The following is a 20,241-nucleotide window of genomic DNA, read 5'->3' as shown; positions in this document are numbered from 1 at the left end:
AAATATTTCATATAAATTCATACTGTCAATCATCTTTATTTCTGAGATTATTTATTGGGCATATTAAAAGGTTCTCAAATTACTACCTCTGCCTTCCTTGACCATTCTCTGGTAGATATGAGTATTAAGAATGAGTAAGAACAGGCAGGTAAGAGAAAGGAAGAGGTGCTTAAAATTCAGAATGACAGTGCTAAGTGAATCTTTATAAACACCTAATAAACAAGCCATGTTTCAAAGAAAATGATACTCAAACTTCAGTAAATATGTCAGAATTGTAGTATATATTTCAGCAATTTTTAAACTAGCGCAAGAAAACTGCCTGATATATATAACTAATTGCTCAGATAATTAACCCATCTGGTTGTTTTCTCATACCCTTGACTTTTTATTAGAGGTATAAGCTTTGGAGTTGCTGAATATTTGGTGAACATCCTTATAAAATTCCAGCGGGCTAGCATAGTTTCCTGCTTCCAAAGTTTCTTTCACAGTGCTGAAGTCCATAGGAGTATCTATAACATCTTGATGATCCTACAAAGAAGAATGTGTTAATAAATATCCAAACTTTGTAACAATACTAAATAATACAATGGGACCGAAATTCTTATCACCTATTGCTAACAAACCACAATGAACTAAACACTTTGAGTTTCAATTCACCAACTACCCCTCAGATCTAAACCATTCCCTTAAAGGTCTTTTGGGGCTTAGGAAAACAGTAGGGGACTGAGGGAGAGCCTTAGCCCCCACCCTGAAATCAATAGCGCTAAATGACTCTGAAGGGAAAGAACAGAAAATCCATAGCCACTGACTCGCTCCCTAGAATCCATAATTTGGAATTCCAGTTCTTGCTTAAAGGCTAATGCAACACCCAAACCCTCTGGCAAACAGCTTAATGAAGTTAGAAGATGGGATTTCTCATTTATAGGTAAACAATTCTAACCACAAGTAAATATAACTACATATTTGCAAAATATTCCCAGCTATGAGGACGGTCTACCTAAAGTGTTAATTGAGAGTCAAAGTCAAATTGGCCATGTTTGTACTCCTCCCCTATCTTTTTTTTTTTTTAATCAACTTGAATACTTTTGCTTCATATTAAGATTATCAGTCTCAAAGATTCAAAATCAGGTTTCATTTTGTTTAGGGGAGAAGGGAGATATTTTCTACTTTAACCAAAGTCTTTCAAATCTAGGTAAGATATTCCTAGTGTTATCATATGAAATTACATCTGAAATGTACACCTATATACACCACACCCCTCAATAAATCAACATATTTTGGGGTGAAAACTATAGTCAGTATTAGATTCCTCACTCTATTTAGATTCATTACATTATAAAATCACCATATTTCCCCTAAAGGAGAAAGCCAATGAACTAGAAGGAGAGTAAAGTTATTATAAAAAGAAAAAAAAATATTTTTTCCAATTATGAAAAACCACAATTGAGCTGAATGCATCTATTTTTTTGTTAAACTATAAAAACCAAGGTGTATTGCAACATAGGATGGCTTATGAAACACTAAATTTTCCACAGAAGAACAATGGTGAAACTGGTGTAATATGATGATCAAAACTCAAAAGACCCAGGCAGCCTGACGAAAGAACTCCCATTGGGAAAAATAAACCACAATACAGACACAATTATATTGTTTTAATCCAGGTTTTCTACTCTGCTGTACTAGCTTTAGGTCTACATAAACAAATACATATTTATGTGGATGCTAAAAAACACTCTTGAGAACAGATGGTTGTTTAAAAAACTAAAAATAAACAATAACAAAAAAGCCAAACAAGGAAAAATACAATGAGTAGAGTTTGCATGCAGTTTTTTTTTCTAAAAGCAATTGGACTTTTATAAATGTTTGCACTACATAAATCACACAATTAACTGGAGTCGGAGAAGTTAATTATTTCATCTTGAAATTGCAAAGTGATATTCAAAGACTTGTTTTAAACAACTCCTTTCTGAGGGGCTAACATCAGTTGCAACAAATTCCCCACACCAACGCAATGTTGGTGTAGCCTGGTGTTGAGGCTATGTATGGGAACCCTGCATTCCATGCATGACCATTCTGCAAACGCACGACCTCTCCAACAAAGAATATATATATTATTTGCAAGACTTACTTGCAAGATTGAATTGAACTGAGATAAAACCTTTACTAGTTTGTACCTAGCCAAATTCCGGTGAATGGCTTTTCTTTCCTTTCTCCTGTTATCCACTAGATTTTAACTGATCACTTCATGGGTAAGCTTCATGAGAAAAGGAACCATGCACACTTATTAATTACTGTATTTCTACTGCCTGGTTTGGTGCCAGATAGATACAGAGGAGATACTTAATAATGGCTATTAAATGAATGAAAACATTTTGAATAAAATCTTGATATAAAAACTGCATTGCTAGAGTTAATACATAATCATCTACTTTCACATTTTGGAGAAATGTGAAAAATAGAGAAATACATATAGCACTATATAGCACTTATTATGTGCCAGGCCCTGTTCTAAGCTCTTTATATATATGTACATGATTTATAGATGAGAAAGCTCTAGACAGGAAGAGTGAGTAATTCACTTAATGCCACTGTGCTATTTAAACAATGTAGCCCAGGATTTAAATCCAGAAAGTGCCTCCAGACCCTGTGCCCTTAACTACTATACAATTATTATCTCAAAATCTTTGGGCATGGGTAGGACATAGCGACCAAAGTGACTCAAAGCATGACCTTTTTTTTCTCTATTTTTTTTCCCTTTTTAAATGTTCTATTTCTTTACTAGAGAAGCCATGGGTCCACAGAACAATCATGGACAAATAAGAGCTCCCACACACTATTCCATCACCAACATCCTGCCATTCGATACCAAAACATTTACATCATTCCAAATAGGAACCCTGTACATTTTAAGAATTAACTTCCCATTCTGTATTCCATACCCATCCCTTGGTAACCCATATTCTAGATTCTGACTCTTGAGTTTGCTAATTCTAATTGCTTCATATCAGTAAGCTCATACAATAGTTGCCATTTTGTGTCTGGCTTATTTCAATCCAACACATCTTCATGGCTCATACTTGTTATCACATGTATCAGGACTTCACTCCTTTTTATGGTTTAATAATATTCCACTGTATGTATATATCACAGTTTGTTTATCCATTCCACAATTGATGGACACTTAGCTTTCTTCCATTTTTCAGCAATCGTGAATAATGGTGCGATGATCATTGGTGTGCACATATCTGAGTCCCCGCTTTCAATTCATTGGGGTATATAACTAGCAATGGGATTGCTAAGTTATGTGGTAGTTCTATACTTAGCTTTCTGAGGAACTGCCAGTCTTCCACAGCAGCTACACCATTTTACATTGCAATCAGCAACAGATAAGTGTTCCTATTTCTCTGAATACTCTCCAACATGAAATAAAAAATTTCATGATTTTTATCGCAGCTATTCTAATGGTTGTGAAATGGTATCTCTTTGTGGTTTTGATATGCATTTTCATGGTGGCTAATGATGTTGAGTATCTTTTCATGTGTTTCCTGGACATTTATATATCTTCTTTGGATAGATATCTGTTCAATTATTTTGCCCATTTAAAAACTGGGTTCTTGGGTGGTGCAATGGTGACTCAGTGGCAGAATTCTTGCCTGCCATGCCAGAGACCTGGGTTCATTTCCTGGAGCCTGCCCATGTCAAAAAAAAAAGGGGTTCTTTTTGTTTTTGTGATTACATTGAAGGATCTCTCTATATTCTGGTTATTAAACATTTATCAGATATGTGGTTTCCAAACATTTTCTCCATTGTATAGGTTGTCATTTTACTTTCATTACAAAGTTCTTTGAGGCACAAAAGTTTTTAATTTTGATGAAGTCCCATTTATTTATTTTTTTCTTCTGTTGCTTGTGATTTAGGTGTAAAGTCTAAGAAGCCATTGCCTAATACAAAGTCCTCAAGATGCTTCCCTATGTTTTCTTCTAGGAGTTCATTAGTTCTACCTCTTAAGTAAGTAAGGTCTTTGATCCATTTTGAATTGATTTTTGTATTTGGTGTGAGATAAAGCTCCTGCTTTTTTGTTTGCTTGTTTTCAAACGGAGATCCCGTTTTCCTAGCACCATTTGTTGAAGAGACTATTCTTTCCCAATTGAGTGTTCTTTGCCACCTTATTAAAAATCAGTTGGTCATTAATGTGAGCTGATTTCTGAGCTCTCAATTCTATTCTATTGGTCTGTATGCCTGTCCTTATGCCAGCACCATGCTGTTTTTATTACAGTAATTTCATAAGTTTAAGTTCACATAGTGAGTCCTCCAACTTCATTCTTTTTCAAGATGGCTTCAGCTATTCATGGCCCCTTATCATACTGTTTTGATTACTGTGGCTTTGTAATAAGTATTAAGATCAGGAAGTGTGAGTCCTCCCAACATTCTTCTTTCTCATGATTGCTTTAGCTATTTGAGGCCTCTTATCCTTCCATATATTTTTGACAATTGGCTTTTCCATTTCTGCAAAGAAGGCTGTTGGAATTTTGATTGGGATTGCACTGAATCTATAAATTGGTTTGCATATTATTGACATCTTGATGATCTTTAGCCTTCCAATCTATGAACACAGAATGCCTTCCCACTTACTTAGGTCTACCTTAATTACTTTTAGCAATGTTTCGTAGTTTTCTGAGTACAAAGTCCTGTATATCTTTGGTTAGATTTATTTCCAGATATTTTATTCTTTCAGTTGTTAGTGTGAGTGGAATTTCTTTCTTGATTTCTTCTTCCAATTGTTCTTTGCTTGTGTGTAGAAACACTACTGATTTTTGGTGTTGATATTGTACCCCATCACTGTGCTGAATTAATTTATTAGTTCTAGGAGATTTTTTTGTGTGATTTTCCAGGAGTTTCTGTATGTAGGATCATATCATCTGCAAATATGGAAAGTTTCATTTCTTCCTTTCCAGTTTCATTATCTTTTATTTCTTTTTCTCGCCTAATTACTCAGGCAAGAATTTCCAGGACAATGTTGAATAACAGTGGTAACAATGGGCATACTTGTCTTGTACCTGATCTTATACGGAAAACTTTCATCATTAAGTAGGATGTTAGCTGTGGGCTTTTCATACATGCCCACTCTCATTTTGAGGAAGTTTCCTTTTATTTCTAGTGTTCTAAGTGTTTTTCCCAAGAAAGGATGCTGTATTTTGTCAAATGCCTTTTCTGCAGCAAGTGTTTTCTTTTTCCTTCATTCTACCAAGGTGATGTATCACATTAATTGATTTTATCATTCTGAACAAACCCTGCATGCCAGGGACAAATCTCACCTGAACATGGCATACAACGCCTTTCATATGCCATTGGATTTAGCTTGCCAGCATTTTGTTGAGGAGTTTTGTATCTATATATATAAGAGATGTTAGTCTATAGCCCTCTTTTTTGTGGTATCTTCATCTGGCCTTGGCACAAGGATAATGATGGCCTCACAGAATGAGTTAGGAAGTATTTCCTTCTCTTCAACTTTTTAGAAGAGTTTGAACAAAATTGGAGTTGTATTCTTGGAATGTCTGGTAGAATTCCTCTGTGAAGCCATCAGTCCTAGACCTTTTCCCTGCTGGGAGGCCCCTGATTCATGATTTAATCTTTATACCAGTAATTGGTTTGTTGACATCTTACACTTCTTGAGTCAATGAAGGTAGTTTGCGTCTCTTTCTAAGAACCTGTTCACCTCATTTAGGTTATCCAGGCCATTGGCATACAATTTGTTGCTCAAAATATCCTTCCATAACCCTTTTTATTATAGACGGGTTGGTAGAAATACCTCGCTTTTTATTTCTGATTTTTGTTATTTGTATCCACTTTATCTTTGCCTGCCAGTCCAGCCAAAGGTCTTTCAATTTTATTGATCTTTCCAAAGAACAAACCTTTGGTCCTATTGAGCCACTCCATTCTTTTCCATAACTCAACAAATGGTCTATCCTGGAGAATGGTCCATGTGCATGCAAGAAGAATGTGTATTCTGTTGTCACTGGGTACAATGTTCCATATATGTTCATTAGGTCTAGTTGGTTTAGTGTATCATTCAAGTCTGATACTTCCTTATTGATCTTCTGATTAGGCATGTTTTCCATTACTGAGAGTGGTGTGTTAAAGTATCCTATTAATAATGAAGAACTTTCAATTTATCCCTTCAAATATGTCAGTATTTGCTTCACATGTTTTGGGGGTCTGCTATTAGGTGCATATATATGTAAAATTGTTCTATCTTCCTGTTTAATTGTCCCCTTCATCATTATATAATGACCATCATTGTCCCTTGTAACTGTTCTTGAAGCAAGGCCTATTTTATCCAATATTATTATAGCTACCTTTAGGTACTACTTTAATGGTATATATTTCTACCATCCTTTCACACTCAACCTCCTTGTATCTTTAAATTTAACATGAGTCTTTTACGTATAGCTGATAGTTGGGTTGTGCTTTCTTATCCATTCTGTCAATGTCTGTCTTTTGACTGGAAAGTTTAATCCATTTATATTTACAGTCACTACTGAAAATAGAGGACTGTATTCCACCATTTTGCTCTTTACCCTTTGTAAATCTTATACTTTTTTGTCCCATACTTCTGTTAGCGCCTACTTTTATATTTATTTGCTTTTTTCATGTTGTACCATATTTAGTGCCTATCTATCTGGATATATTTGTGATTTATTTTCCTCATGGTTAACTTGGGGTTACAATTAAACATCCTAAATACATAACAATCATTTTTGGTTTGATAACATCTTAACTTCAGTAGCATGCACATATACTTTTCCTACACCCCTGTTTCCCTATTTTTTCTGTACTTCTTATCACTTATATCTTTGTACATTGTATGTCAAAAAACTTATATTTATTATTATTCTTTACACAACTGCAATTTTAGCATCTGTAGGAAATAAGAAATTGAGGTACACAGCAAACAATAGAATACAATAATACTGCATTTATAATTACCCAAATGGTTACCTTAACCGCAGGTCTTTATCTCTTTATGCAGCTTTGAACCAATGTCTATTGTCCTTTCCTTTCGGTCTGAAGAACTTCCTTTAGTATTGTTTGTAGGGCAGGTCTACTGGTGAGCAACTCTATCAGCTTTTGTTTGTCTGAGAATATGTGAATCTCTGCCCGTTTTTGAAAAAAATCTCAGTGGATATAAAATTCTTGGCTGGCAGTTGTTTTTCTTCAGCACTTTAAATGTTTAAATCCACTGTCTTCTTACCTCCATGGTTTCTGATGAGCAATTGGCACTGAATCTAATTGAAACCATTTATTTTTCTACTACAGCTTTCTTAACCCTCTCCTTGCCCTTGGCATTTGAAAGTATAATCAATATATTATGGGTTGTTGTGTTAGTTAGATTCAGTTGTCAACTTGGCCAGGTGAGCATACCTAATCTTGTTGCTGCGGACATAAGCCAACGGTATGTGAACCTCATCTGTTGCCAATTACATCTGCAGTCGGCTAGGAGGCGTGTCTGTTGCAATGAGTGACGTTTGACTTAATTGGCTGGTGCTTAAATGAGAGAGTGCAATGTAGCACAGCCTAAGCAGCTCGGCATTCCTCATCTCAGCACTTGCAGCTCAGCCCAGGCCTTTGGAAATGCAGAAAGAAGTCACCTCGGGGAAAGTTGTTGGAACCCAGGGGCCTGGAGAGAAGACCAGCAGAGACCATCCTGTGCCTTCCATGTAAGAAAGAGCCTCAGTGGAAAGTTAGCTGCCTTTCCTCTGAAGAACTAACAAAATAAATCCCCTTTTATTAAAAGCCAGTCATCTCTGGTGTGTTGCATTCTGGCAGCTAGCAAACTAGAACAGTTGTAATTTTCTTCATATTTATCCTGTTAGGTTCTCTGAACTTCTTGATATGCATATTTATATTTTTTGCTAAATTTGGGAATTTTCTGTCATTATTTCTTTGACTATCCCTTTTTCCCCTTTCTTTCTTCTCCTTCTGGGACTACCATAATGCTTATTTCTGTGTGCTCGTTGGTGTCCCAGCACTGCCTCAGGCTACTTTCGCCTCTAATATTTCTTTTGTTTCTTTCTGCTCCTGAGTGTGACCCATTTCAAGGGCCTTGTCTTCAAGTTTGACGATTTTTTCTTCTTCCCACTTCAGTCTGCTCTCGAAATGCTCCTTGGCATTCTTCATTTCAGTTATTGTGGTCTTCAACTCCAATAGTTCTGTTTGGTTCCTCTTTAAAATCTCTATCTCCTTACTCAGACTCTCATATTGATCAATCATTGTTTTCCTGATATCCTTCAGTTCTTTCTGTATTTTCCTTCATCTCCTTGAGCATTTTTAAGATCATCCCTTTTTTGTCTCTCATTTTTTAAGAAAACAATCCACTTAGAACACCAAAAATGGATATCTTAGTTAGCTTAACCACAGGCATATTTAAATACAGACACCATATAATCATTGTAAAGACTGTGTTTGCAAATTAAGTCTCATAAACCAATTTAAAATTAAGGCAACAAGGAAAAAAAATCTACAAATTCAGATAGCAAAGTTCTTAAATTCAAAGTATTAAACACTAACTTAGATACCATTTGATCAGATGTCAAAACTATGAACGTTCTCAAAATATCAAGTAGAAAGTTCTTACAATTATCTGCATTGCAATTAGTAATAACCAATGAAGTCAGGAAAATATGAAGACACAGATATTTTTACAATTAACATATGAAACTCTTAACCACCTAAAATGAATGTATTAGTTAGCTTATCCATAGGCATATCTAAAAAAATCTACATAATCATCTTAAAGCCTATTTGTACACTATGCTTCATAAACCAATTTAAAATTAAATCAAAGAAAGAAAAAATCTATAGAGATATCAGTTTTAAAAATTCTAAATATTAAACACTACCATAAATATCATTTGATTAACTATCAAAACTGTGAGCATTCTCAAAATATCAAGTAATTTGCAAATATCAATTTTGCTATAGTAGTGAGCTATGTTACTAAATATTTCCAAGGTTTCAAAGCACACTTCAACAAGCAGCTACAGAACAGTTCCCAGAGCTTGTCATGGGTTACCATGCCCTCATCTCAGATTTTTTCCTTCTAGCTGCTCCAAAACACTGGCAGCTTTATCAGAGTCATAATAATGGAATGATACGGTATCTGCCCTTTTGCATCTGACATTTCACTCAGCATTACACGCTCAAGGTTCATCCATGTTATCATATGTTTTGGGATATCATTTTTTCTAAATGCTGCATAATATTCCATCATATGTATATATCACATTTTGTTTATCCACTCGTCTGTTGATGGACATCTGTATTATTTCCATCTCTTGGCAATTGTGAATAGTACTATGAACATTGGTGTGCAAATGTCTGTTTGTGTCACTGCCCTCAACTCTTCTGGGTATATATGGAATATTGGTATTGCCGGGTCATAGGGCAATTCAATATTTAGTTTTCTGAGGAATCGCCAAACTGACTTCTACAGCAGCTGAACCATTTTACATTTCCACCAACAGTGAATAAGTATTCCAATTTCTCCACACCCTCTCCAACATTTACAGTTTCCTATTTGTTTAATAGCAGTCATTCTTATAGGTGGGAGGTAATATCTCACTGTCATCTTAATTTGCATTTCCCTTATAGCCAATGAAGATGAGCAGATCTTCATGGGCTTTTTAGCCATCTGTATTTGCTCTTCAGAAAAGTACCTATTCATTTCCTCTGCTCATTTTATAATTGGATTGCTTGATCTTTTGTTGTTAAGCTGTATAATTTCTTTATGTAGACAGGATATCAAGCCTTTCTCTGATATGTGGTTTCCAAATATTTTCTCCCATTGAGTTGGTTGCCTTGTCACCTTTTTAACAAAGTCCTCTGAGGTGCAGAAGCTCTTGATCTTAAGGAGTTCCCATTTGTCTTTTTTTTTTTTTCACAGCTTGTGCTTTAGGTATAAAGTTTAAGAAGCTACCTCCTATTACTAGATCTTGAAGATATTTCACTACCTTTTTTTTCTAGAAGTTTTATGGTACTGGCTCTTACATTTAGGTCTTTGATCTATTTTGAATTAATTTTTGTATAGGGTGTAAGGTCAGGGCCCTCTTTTATTCTTTTGGCTATTGAAATCCAGTTCTCCCATGTCCATTTATTGAAAAGACTATTCTGTCCCAGTTCAGTGGATTTGGGGGCCTTATTGAAGATCAAATGTTCATAAATTTGGTGGTCAATCTCTGCATGTTTGATTCTATTCCACTGGTCAGTCCTTCTGTCTTTCCTCCAGTACCATGTTGTTTTGACCATTGTGCTATATAGTAAGCTTTAAAATCAGGAAGTAATAGACCTCCAAGTTCGCTCTTTTTTAGGATGTCTTTAGCTATTCAAGGTCTCTTTCTCTTCCATATAAATTTGATAATCAGTTTTTCCAAGTCTTCAAAGTAGGTTGTTGGGATTTTCATTGGTATTGCATTGAATCTGTAGATCAGTTTGGATAGAATTGACATCTTGATGATATTCAACCTTCCTATCCATGAGTATTGAATATCTTTCCATCTATTTCAGTCATTTTTTATTGCTTTTGCAATTTTTTTGTAATTTTCTGTGTATAAGTCCTTGACATCCCTGGTTAGGCTTATTCCTCGATACCTATTTCTTCTGGTTGCTATTCTGAATGGAATTTGTTCCTTAGGTGTCACCTCAGATAGGTCATTGTGAATAGAAGCATTATTGATTTTTGTACATTAATCTTGTATCCTGCCAATATGCTGAATTTGTTTATTAGCTCAAGTAGTTTTGCTGTAGATATCTCAGGGTTTTCTAAGTATAGGATCATGTCATCTTCAAATAATGAAAGTTTTACTTCCTTCTTTCCTATTTGGATGCCTTTTATTTCTTTCTTCTAATTGCTCCAGCTAGTACTTCTAATACAATGTTGAATAATAGTAGTGACAATGGGCATCATTGTCTTGTCCCCGATCTCAACGGGAATGCTTTTCAATTTCTCACCATTAAGTATGATGCTGGCTATGAGTTTTTCATATATGCCCTTTACAATACTGAGAAAGTTTCCTTCGATACCTAACTTTTGAAGTATTTTCGTCAGGAAAGGATGCTGGATTTTGTTAAATGCTTTTTCAGCATCAATCAATATGATCATGTGATTTTTCCCTTTTGATTTGTTAATGTGCTCTATCACAGTGATTTTCTTATGTTGAACCACCCTTTTAATGTGGCGTTGGATATGATTTGCTAGTATTTTGTTAAGAATTTTCAGATCTATGTTTATTAGGGAGATTGGTCTATAGTTTTCTTTTCTTGTATCATCTTCATCCAGTTTGGGTATTAGAGTGATGTTAGCTTCATAAAATGAATTAGGTAGCCTTCCTTTTTCTTCAATATTTTGGAAACGTTTGAGCAGGACTGGCATTAGTTCTTTTTGAAATGTTTGATAAAATTTTCCCATAAAGCCATCTGGTCCTGGGCTTTTTTGGTGGGAAGATTTTTGATTACTGATAAGATCTCTTTACCTGTAACTGGTTTGTTGAGGTTTCTATTTCTTCTTGAGTCAGTAAAGGTAATTCATGTGTCTCTAGGAATTTGTCCATTTCATCTAAGTTGTCTAGTTTGTTGGCATATAGTTGCTCATAATATTCTCTTATGATTTTTTAAATTTCTTCATGATCTGTGGTAATAACCCCCCCTTTCATTTCTGATTTTGTTTGTGTCCTCTCTCCTTTCTTCTTTGTTAGTTTAGCTAGGGGAACCATCAATTTTATCAATTTTCTCAAAGAACCAACTTTTAGTTTTGTTGATTCTTTCTATTGTTTTATTGTTCTCCAATTTGTTTATTTCTGGTTTAGTCTTTATTATTTTCGTCTTTTATTTGCTTTGGGGGTAGTTTTCTGTTCTTCCTCTAAATTCTCCAGGTGAACAGTTAAATCCTCAAGTTTTGCTCATTCTTCTTTTCTAATATAGGCATTTAGGACAATAAATTTCCCTCTCAGCACTGCCTTTGCCACATCCCATAAGTTTTGATATGTTGTATTCTCATTATCATTCATCTCCAGATATTTACTAATTTCTCTAGCAATTTCTTCCTTGACCTACTGATTATTTAAGAGTGTTTTGTTTCCTCTCCATATATTTGTGGAAGTTCTAGTTCTTTGGTGATTGTTAATTTTCAACTTTATCCATTGTGATCATAGAAAGTGCTCTGTATAATTTCAATCATATTAAATTTATAAAGACTCAGTCTATGTCCTAGTATTTGATCTTTCCTGCAGAATGTTCCATGTGCGCTACAGGAAAATGTGTATCCTGGTGTTTTGGGATGTAATGATCTATATACGTCTGTTAGATCTAATTCATTTATCTCACTGTTTAGGTTCTCTATTTCCTTGTTGATCCTCTGTGTGGTTATCTACAGTGGACAGTGGTGTATTGAAGTCTCCCACTATTACTGTTGATATGCCTATAACTCCCTTCAGTTTTTCCAATATGTGCCTCATGCACTTTGGTGCTCCTTGACTGGGGGCATACACATTTATGATTGCCATTTCTTCCTGGTGAATGGTCCCTTTTATTAATAGGTAGTGTTCTTCTTTGTCTCTTATGACGTCTTTACATTTAGTGTACTTCATCTGATATCAGTATAGCTATTCTTACTTTCTTTTGGTTACAACTTGCACAGATCTTTTGCCATCCTTTCACTTTCAATCTAACTGTGTCATTGAGTCTAAGATGTGTTGCTCATAAATAGCATATAGATGGATTATGTTTTTTGATCCATTCTGTCAGTCTGTAGCTTTTAATTGGTGACTTTAGTCCATTAACATTCAAAGTAATTACTGTAAAAGCAGTTCTTGACTCTACCATAATATCCTTTAGTTTTTATCTGTCAGATCTGTATATTATTTTCCTTCCCTTTCTCTTTTCCTTTAAATTACCTTTACTCATTTTCTTCAATTCTGTGCCCTCCTCCAGACCTCCCTCTCCTGTGTTATTTTATCAGCTGACAGGGCTCCCTTTAGTATTTCTTGTATGGCTGGTCTCTCATTGACTAGTTCTCTCAATCTTTCTTTGTCTTTGAAGAGCTTAATCTCTCCTTCAATTTTGAAGGATAATTTGGCTGAAGAAAGAATTCTTGGTTGAAAGCCTCTCTCATTCAGGATCTTAAAAATATACCACTGCCTTCTTGCTTCCGTGGTACCTGTTGAGTAGTCTGAAGTCAGTCTTATGTGTTTTCCCTTGTATGTAGTAGATTGCTTTTCTTGTGCTTTCAAGACTTTCTGTTCCTCTTCAAAACCTGACAGTCTGGTTAGTCTGTGTCTTAGAGTGGGCATGTTCGGATTTATTCTATTTGGAGTTCACCAGGCCTCTTTGATTTGCATATTCATGTCTTTTATAAGGGTTGGGAAGTTTTCTCTGATTATATCTTCAACTAAGTTTCCCAACCCTTTATTCTTCTCTTTTCCTTCTGGGACACCAATAATTCTTATATTTGTGTATCTTTTGTTATCCATCATTTCCCTACAATCTAGTTGCATTTTTTTCCATTTTTCTTGCCATTTTGTTCTTTTGTGCATTCTAGTTCTTTTGTTCTATCTTCTAGCTCACTTATTCTTTCTTCTACTTCTTTGAATCGGCTATCATGTGTCTCCAGTACATCTTTTATCTGGTCTACTGTATTTTCCATTTCTGTGAGATCTGTCATTTTTCTACCTAACCTCCCAAATTCTTCTTGTTTCTTCCTGATATCCTTTATTTCTTTATAAATATCTTGAGTAACTGCTCCATATTCTATGTCTCCTCTGGAGTATATGCTTCATATTCTGTGTCCCCTCTGGAATTTTGATTTGGTTGTTTGGCTGGGCCATTTCTGCTTGGATTTTCATGAGCTTTGTTATTTTCTGTTGTGTTTGGGGCATTTGATTATTTTGATATGATTATTTTGCAAGTTGGTTTCCTTTACTCTTCTTAAGTTTTGTATTTATTTGGTTTTGCTGAATGTTTCTTTTTGCACTTTGTCAGTTATTCTCTGCCAAATCAAAGTCTGGATCTCAAGTAGGGGATACAATTCAACTTAAAGGTCTATTAGAAGCTAGGCCAGGGTGCACGGGTACTCCAGTGGCAGAATGGCTGCCCACCACGCATGAGACCCAGGCTCGATTCCCAGCCTATGCACCAAAAAAGAAGAAAAAATAGATAATAATAATAAAGTAAAATAATAATATAATAAAAATATGAAACACAAAAATAAGAACCAGAGTAAAATACACCTCAACAGTGGTAGGCACCAAAATCAAAAGGAGACATGCCAGGATATACTGGGAGTGAAGTCAGGCTGGTGCCCACCAGAGGGAGAAAAAATGTAAGAGAAAAATAACAATAGTAATAATAATAATAACGAAATGGAACAATAAAAAAATATGTGAAATAAAAAACAGAAAATAAAGAATAAAAATATATCAATAAAAATTTAAAAAGAAAAGGACAATTATATTACTAATAAAATGCATAAACAGAATATGTTTTAAAAGGGGGAGAATGCAAAATAATGCTGAAAAGAAAAAATTTAAAATGAATAAAAATAAAGACCTAGGCAGATAGGGAGTTAGCTTGCCTGCACTTATACCTCCTCCCCAGCAGGTGGTGACCATGAGGCTCCCTCTCCCTCAAGCTCTCCCCTCCCTGTCTGGTGCAGCCTACCTGCACTAACTGCATCCGGCCAGCAGATGGCACACTGGAGGCTCCTCCTCCGTCAGCCCCACCCCTCCTGGTCAAAGAGACTTGAGGTTGGTGTGCTCAGCAGGGGGGCTGCTCCACTAGGGGCAGCCGCTGGTGGGTCTCTTGCCAGGGGGAGTGGGGAGTGGACCAGCGTGTGTGGATCGGCTGATCTGCAGCGATGGTGGGTCTGCCAGACACCGGAACTGCAGGCTGGCTCTTCCAGCTCGAGACCAGGTGATCACTCCCCCTACCTCACTCCCCCTACCCCAAGGCTTTCCCCACAGTAGACAGGCTTCTGGGCTACCGACCTGGGGAGGTTTCCCCAGCAGGCAGCTATGCAGGCTGGAGCCGAAGAGGGTCAGCTGCCTCCAATTGCACCTCTCCAGTGCACCGCAGCCCACCCAGTGGGGATTCTGGTCACTCAACCCACTTGCTCTCCCCTAGTCTGCCAATACTCTCCTCCCCAAAACTATCTAAAGACTCTCCTAGCTTACTCACACCCTAGACCTGCAGTCTCCTATCTTGTTTCACGGAGCAGGAGTGAACTCGCTCCACTCCAAGATCATCCTTTTAAAGGCTTTGTTCCGTATGTCTACATTCCATCTTCTTTGTTGGTGTTTCCTGTATTTTTATTCTTTTCCTTTAGATTGGCCATTTTTTCCTGTTCCTTTGTCTTGTACACTTTATTTGCACACTGCATGTTTTAAAATGTTAACTGTGGGGTTTATTCCCTGAGATGTCTGTTTCCTGGTTTCGTAACCAGCTGGAGAAAAGACGGAGATTATCTTGAGCCCTCCTGTCAGGAAGGTCTGCCTAAGGCAAATGTAGTATGCTGTATACTCCCTGTCTTCCTGAGCCTCTGTCCTGGGCTTTTGCTTGTTAGTTGTTTTCGAGTTTCCCTGTTTACAGGACCTTGGCTGTCCCTTCTGTTTACTAGGAGACAGATCTCACTCTCCAAGGTGTTTGTAGTTGGCAGTCCTTTGTCCCAGCTTGTCCACCTGTATAGTTTTAAAAACTTTCATTGTCTTAAGCTATTCTTGCCTGGAGGGAAAATTCTGGGAAGTGGGTCACCTCAGAGAAGACGTTACCAAATCAGTCTTTCCCATCCAAAACAGAGTCAGGGACCCATGAAGGGGGCACTGATGGCCTCCACGCTGCCCTGGGGAAGAGATCAGGAAGGGTGCCAAGAGCTTCTCTGATAGGTTCCCAAAGCTGAGTTCTCCTGGCCTGCTCAGCAAATACAGCCCTCCAACCTAACTGCTCTCAGCAGCCCTGAGTAAGAACTATACTTTCAAATCTCCACATTTTCAAATCTCCATAGCCTCTGCTCATGTCCAGGGAGAACTGAAACAATGGTTTCTGCTGCTCCTGTCCAGGGCAGGCTGAAACAATAGCTGACATCAGAGCTGAGCCTGCAGTAATGATGAATTCACCAATCAAAAGCCGTGATCAGTGATTGGTTTTGCCCATCACTGATCTTGGGGAAGACAAGTTTATGTCCCTTTCTGCCACCAGTGAGCCAGGCAGAGGCTGGAGTCCCCCTAACACACCACGGCAGCCTGCTGCGAGAGTGGAGGACGGGCACCAGTAGCCCCCATGCAGACAGTGCAATTTACTTTTCACTGTAATTTATCAGCCTCTTCCTCCCACTCTTCCCTGGATGCTGTACAGTGTTCTTCTGACCTCCAGAGTTTGAAAATAGTTGTTCCAGACAGTTTCTCCCTGTTTAATAGTTGTACTGGCAGAAGGACTGATCCTAGAGATCCCACTCTACCATCTTCCTGGGGAAGTTCCACAAAACATGGAGAATACAATTTTATCATAGTATAAAAAGTTCATTTATAGTACAGAGATTTTTAAAAGAAAATAAAACAAAAACAACCAGTATATGTCTTTTAAGAGACTATTAGACCTACCTCAGAAAGAGATGGATCTTGTTGTCTTTCTGTAACTGACTGTGAGGATTCTCCCTCTTGCTCTTGAAGGCCCTATCAGGGTAAAGAGCATATATTTTGTGTCCAAACCACCATAATGAAATATCAAAATACCAAGGCTTGTAATACAATTAAGATTTAAGGCTTAGAGGTCCATAAATAGGAATTATGCTTTTTCTGGCTCTACTTTAAGGTGAAAGGATTCTACAGTCAGAAAGCTGTCCTACAGAAATACACAAGTTCATTTATTTTATCCAAACTCCCTGCAAACAAGCAAAGAAACAAAAAGGTTTTGTTGAACATAATATTTTTTCTTTATTTGAATGACGTTTTTGTCCAAATAAAACCGTTTTATGGAAAGAAAAATACTAATGCACACTAAACTCAGATGATAGTCTCATATATTTCTGAAATAAATAATGCTGCACCTTTCCTCTGAAAAAGTTAAAATATATTTACTATTCAATAAAAAGCACTTCAACATATAAATAGACATACTTCTAGAATAGGAATCGTAAAATGTAAGTTTTCATATTTTGCTGTTCAGTGAAAAGAAATAGTGGCACTTTGGTACTTTAAGTGACCATATTGGATAATATATCTAGGACAAATTAAATATGATTAACATATGTCACTGATCATCTGTAGTATACAGAAGTTATTAAAATGTATTAAACAAATATGCAAAATAAAAGCAAGAAAGAATAGAAAGGAAATTTAGATCCAAATTTGCTTTATAACTGTATATTTAACACACTTATTACATGACAGGCATTAAAAAAAAATCCTGGCTAATCATGCTACCCATTTTCAGGATTTATAGATACATAAATTAGGAAGACAGAAAGGGAGGAAGGGAGGAATAAAGGGAAAAAATGGCTGAATTAGATCTTAGCATGCACATTTATGTTAACTGGTATTGGCAATTATCTAAACATCTGTATGCTTACTGGGTAAAAAAGATGATCAACTGGCTGTCGAAATGGCTCTGAGTCTTCACGTTCATAAATGAGGCTCAAAAGTTCTTTGCACTGTTTTTTCCAGGCATCAGGATTACATCTTAAAGACTGTTTTCTGCCTCGGCATTTGACCTGTAGATTTTAACGGAATTATATATAAATGTTCTTTGCTTAACCTTTCAAATACTGATTTTCTCAGGTGTTCCTAATATTAATAAACTATGTAAAAGATATTAGCTTAGATAAGATAGTGTTCTCCTTCACAAACTATAAACAAAAGCTAGACACTAAATTTATGTACATGGCAAGAACGCTAATATCCTGGATTTTCACTTTAAGAAAATCTGGATCTCAAAAAAGAACAGAAGAATGAAATGTCTTTTGCACTTCCAGATTAACAGTTATAATGCTTTAGTATTTGCTGGTAGTTACGGATACTTGACAATGGCAAAATCATACTTAAAATGTATATATACATATATATATATATATATTTTAGTAAATCTTTGTGGTCACGATAAATTCTGGTCTTTAGTATATGAGGCCTTTTTTTTCTTATGACATCTTTCAGGATTTCAAAGGAATTTCTTTTTTAAATAGAAATACTCTATGTCTAATTAATTATAATAGAGGGAAAGTATATAGTAAAGAGTTAACATAGCAGGCTTGAGGCTCCTGATTTTAGAAGGGTCTGCTTGCAAGGATGACCCTCAGCTGGTATCTGAGAACTTGGCACTTGAACTATTTCCTAAATAATAAGGTGATTTACTATGCCTAGACCATTTGTACAAATAATATATTTGGGGCTGAATACTTGCTTTCCTTTTGGGAGTCTGGAATTTTAATAAATGCTATATAGAGGTTGACAACATCATAAGCCTCCAGTAAAAATCACAGAAGTTGAGTCTAATGGACTTCCTTGGGCAGAAACATCATACATGTTGCTACATTTTCATTGATGGGTTAAGAGTACACTCAGTGTGACTCTTCAAAGGAGGAACAGAGCATAATGACAGTCCTTTGTCCCAGCTTGTCCACCTGTATAGTTTTAAAAACTTTCATTGTCTTAAGCTATTCTTGCCTGGCATTAATCGATTCTTCCAGATCTACCTATATCTTTCTCCCTTAAGATCTAGCTGCATGTTCTTATGTTGCTATAATAAATCTTAGCCATAAATATAACTATACACTGTGAGTCCTTCTAGTGACTCTCTAAATATAGGGGTGGTCTTCCCTAAGACCCAACACAAGAAGCTTGAAATTATTTCTTCTCAGAAGTTTGCTCACCCTTCTCCCAGATGAAGTTCCAGGACCATCTGAATCTAAATCAACCATTTCTGTATCCTAAAATTAAAGGGGAGGGTAGGAGAAGATGTTAAATTACACTTAAAGTCTTAAATGTTAGATGGACATTTACAAATGAATGGCAAATACAATTACAATTAACTTTCTTTCATTAGAGCAGGGAGAGGAACAAAAGCTGGAGAGAGTCTAACTTCAAAATTTGCCAACATGCTATGTATAAGCTGGAAAATACACCAGGAGAGGAAGACTTGATTTATTTTCTAAATCAGAATACGAAATGAGGGAAACAGTGTAGTGCTTGGTATTTACTAAAATTGCATTGAAATAAATGTTAGTATTTAAAAAAAATTCTATATGGAATGCTAAGTTAATATACTAAAATATGAATTACTCATGATCACTACTTTGCTATTTTAAGAAATAATTCTATATTTTAAAGCAAAAATATAAATGTATTTTATAACCTAAGATTAAGTTATTTATCCCTCTTTGGATAGGTTTTTAATAAAAAGAGGCAAGGCCTAGGTACCACTATTCATCTGGTGATGGGAAATCAAATTATAAGAATTATGCCTAAGAGCAAATAAAAGTTGCTCATGAGCTACTGGAATTCCTTTCTAATAAAATAAAACTATTGAATTACATTTCACTTTAATTTTCTATTCTAACCTGAGTAGTGCTACTCTGAGGAGAAATTTTGCCATATCAAATCCTGAGTCAAAATGCATTTATGTGAAAGTTCAGAGAAAATATAAGGAATATGAATAATACATTTTTATAGGTTTCAGGAGGATAGTATCTAATTGGTGTATCTGGGTCATCCTTATTATTATGTAAATAACATTTAAATCTAATAAGATAGCATTTGATAGTCACATACATTTTCCTGAAATAGTAAAGAAACTTGTAGAATTACTCTTCTGGAAAGTAACAATACAGACAATATAAGCAGGCAAAATAGCTAATTCTACTACATTAGAATCTAGCATATTTGAGTCACCTATCCCTATGTGAATTGATTTCTACTAAGGATTTTTGAATTTCCATTTTTATTCTACCCTCTTATCTAGGTTTTTGCTTTTCTATACTGTAGCCTCAAATAAAAAATTACTTTATTTAAATTAGGGAGATAGATAGATGGGAAAATCAGATATGTGGGGTAGGCTGATAGTAGTAATTCTACTTCATTAAGAAAAGACTCATTTATGTTTAGAAATTTCCAAAAAAGCAAATCAAGTAGCAAGTCCATTAAACTACTAAAATTTGGGTTGCTCAAATTTGTTATTTTAAAATATTTGAATATTTTATATACAACG

At 35.8% G+C, this 20,241-nt stretch overlaps 1 protein-coding gene across 3 annotated transcripts in view; it reads right to left on the bottom strand.

Annotated features, from left to right (window-relative positions):
* Positions 1–20,241, bottom strand: part of BRWD3 (bromodomain and WD repeat domain containing 3) — a 133,777-nt gene that overhangs the window by 13,992 nt on the left and 99,544 nt on the right. For all 3 annotated transcript variants that reach the window (XM_077146879.1, XM_077146880.1, XM_077146881.1), the window contains 4 exons: positions 18,908–18,964; positions 17,612–17,752; positions 16,644–16,715; positions 376–528 (listed from right to left, as the gene is read on the bottom strand). In XM_077146879.1, the coding sequence (XP_077002994.1) occupies positions 376–528; positions 16,644–16,715; positions 17,612–17,752; positions 18,908–18,964 (423 nt within the window). The remainder of the gene's footprint in view (positions 1–375; positions 529–16,643; positions 16,716–17,611; positions 17,753–18,907; positions 18,965–20,241) is intronic.

This window comes from Tamandua tetradactyla, chromosome X (assembly GCF_023851605.1).
Source record: "Tamandua tetradactyla isolate mTamTet1 chromosome X, mTamTet1.pri, whole genome shotgun sequence".
Lineage (NCBI taxonomy): Eukaryota > Metazoa > Chordata > Mammalia > Pilosa > Myrmecophagidae > Tamandua > Tamandua tetradactyla.
The sequence above is the reverse complement of the archived record's forward strand: the minus strand, read 5'-3'. Positions and strand labels throughout refer to the sequence as shown.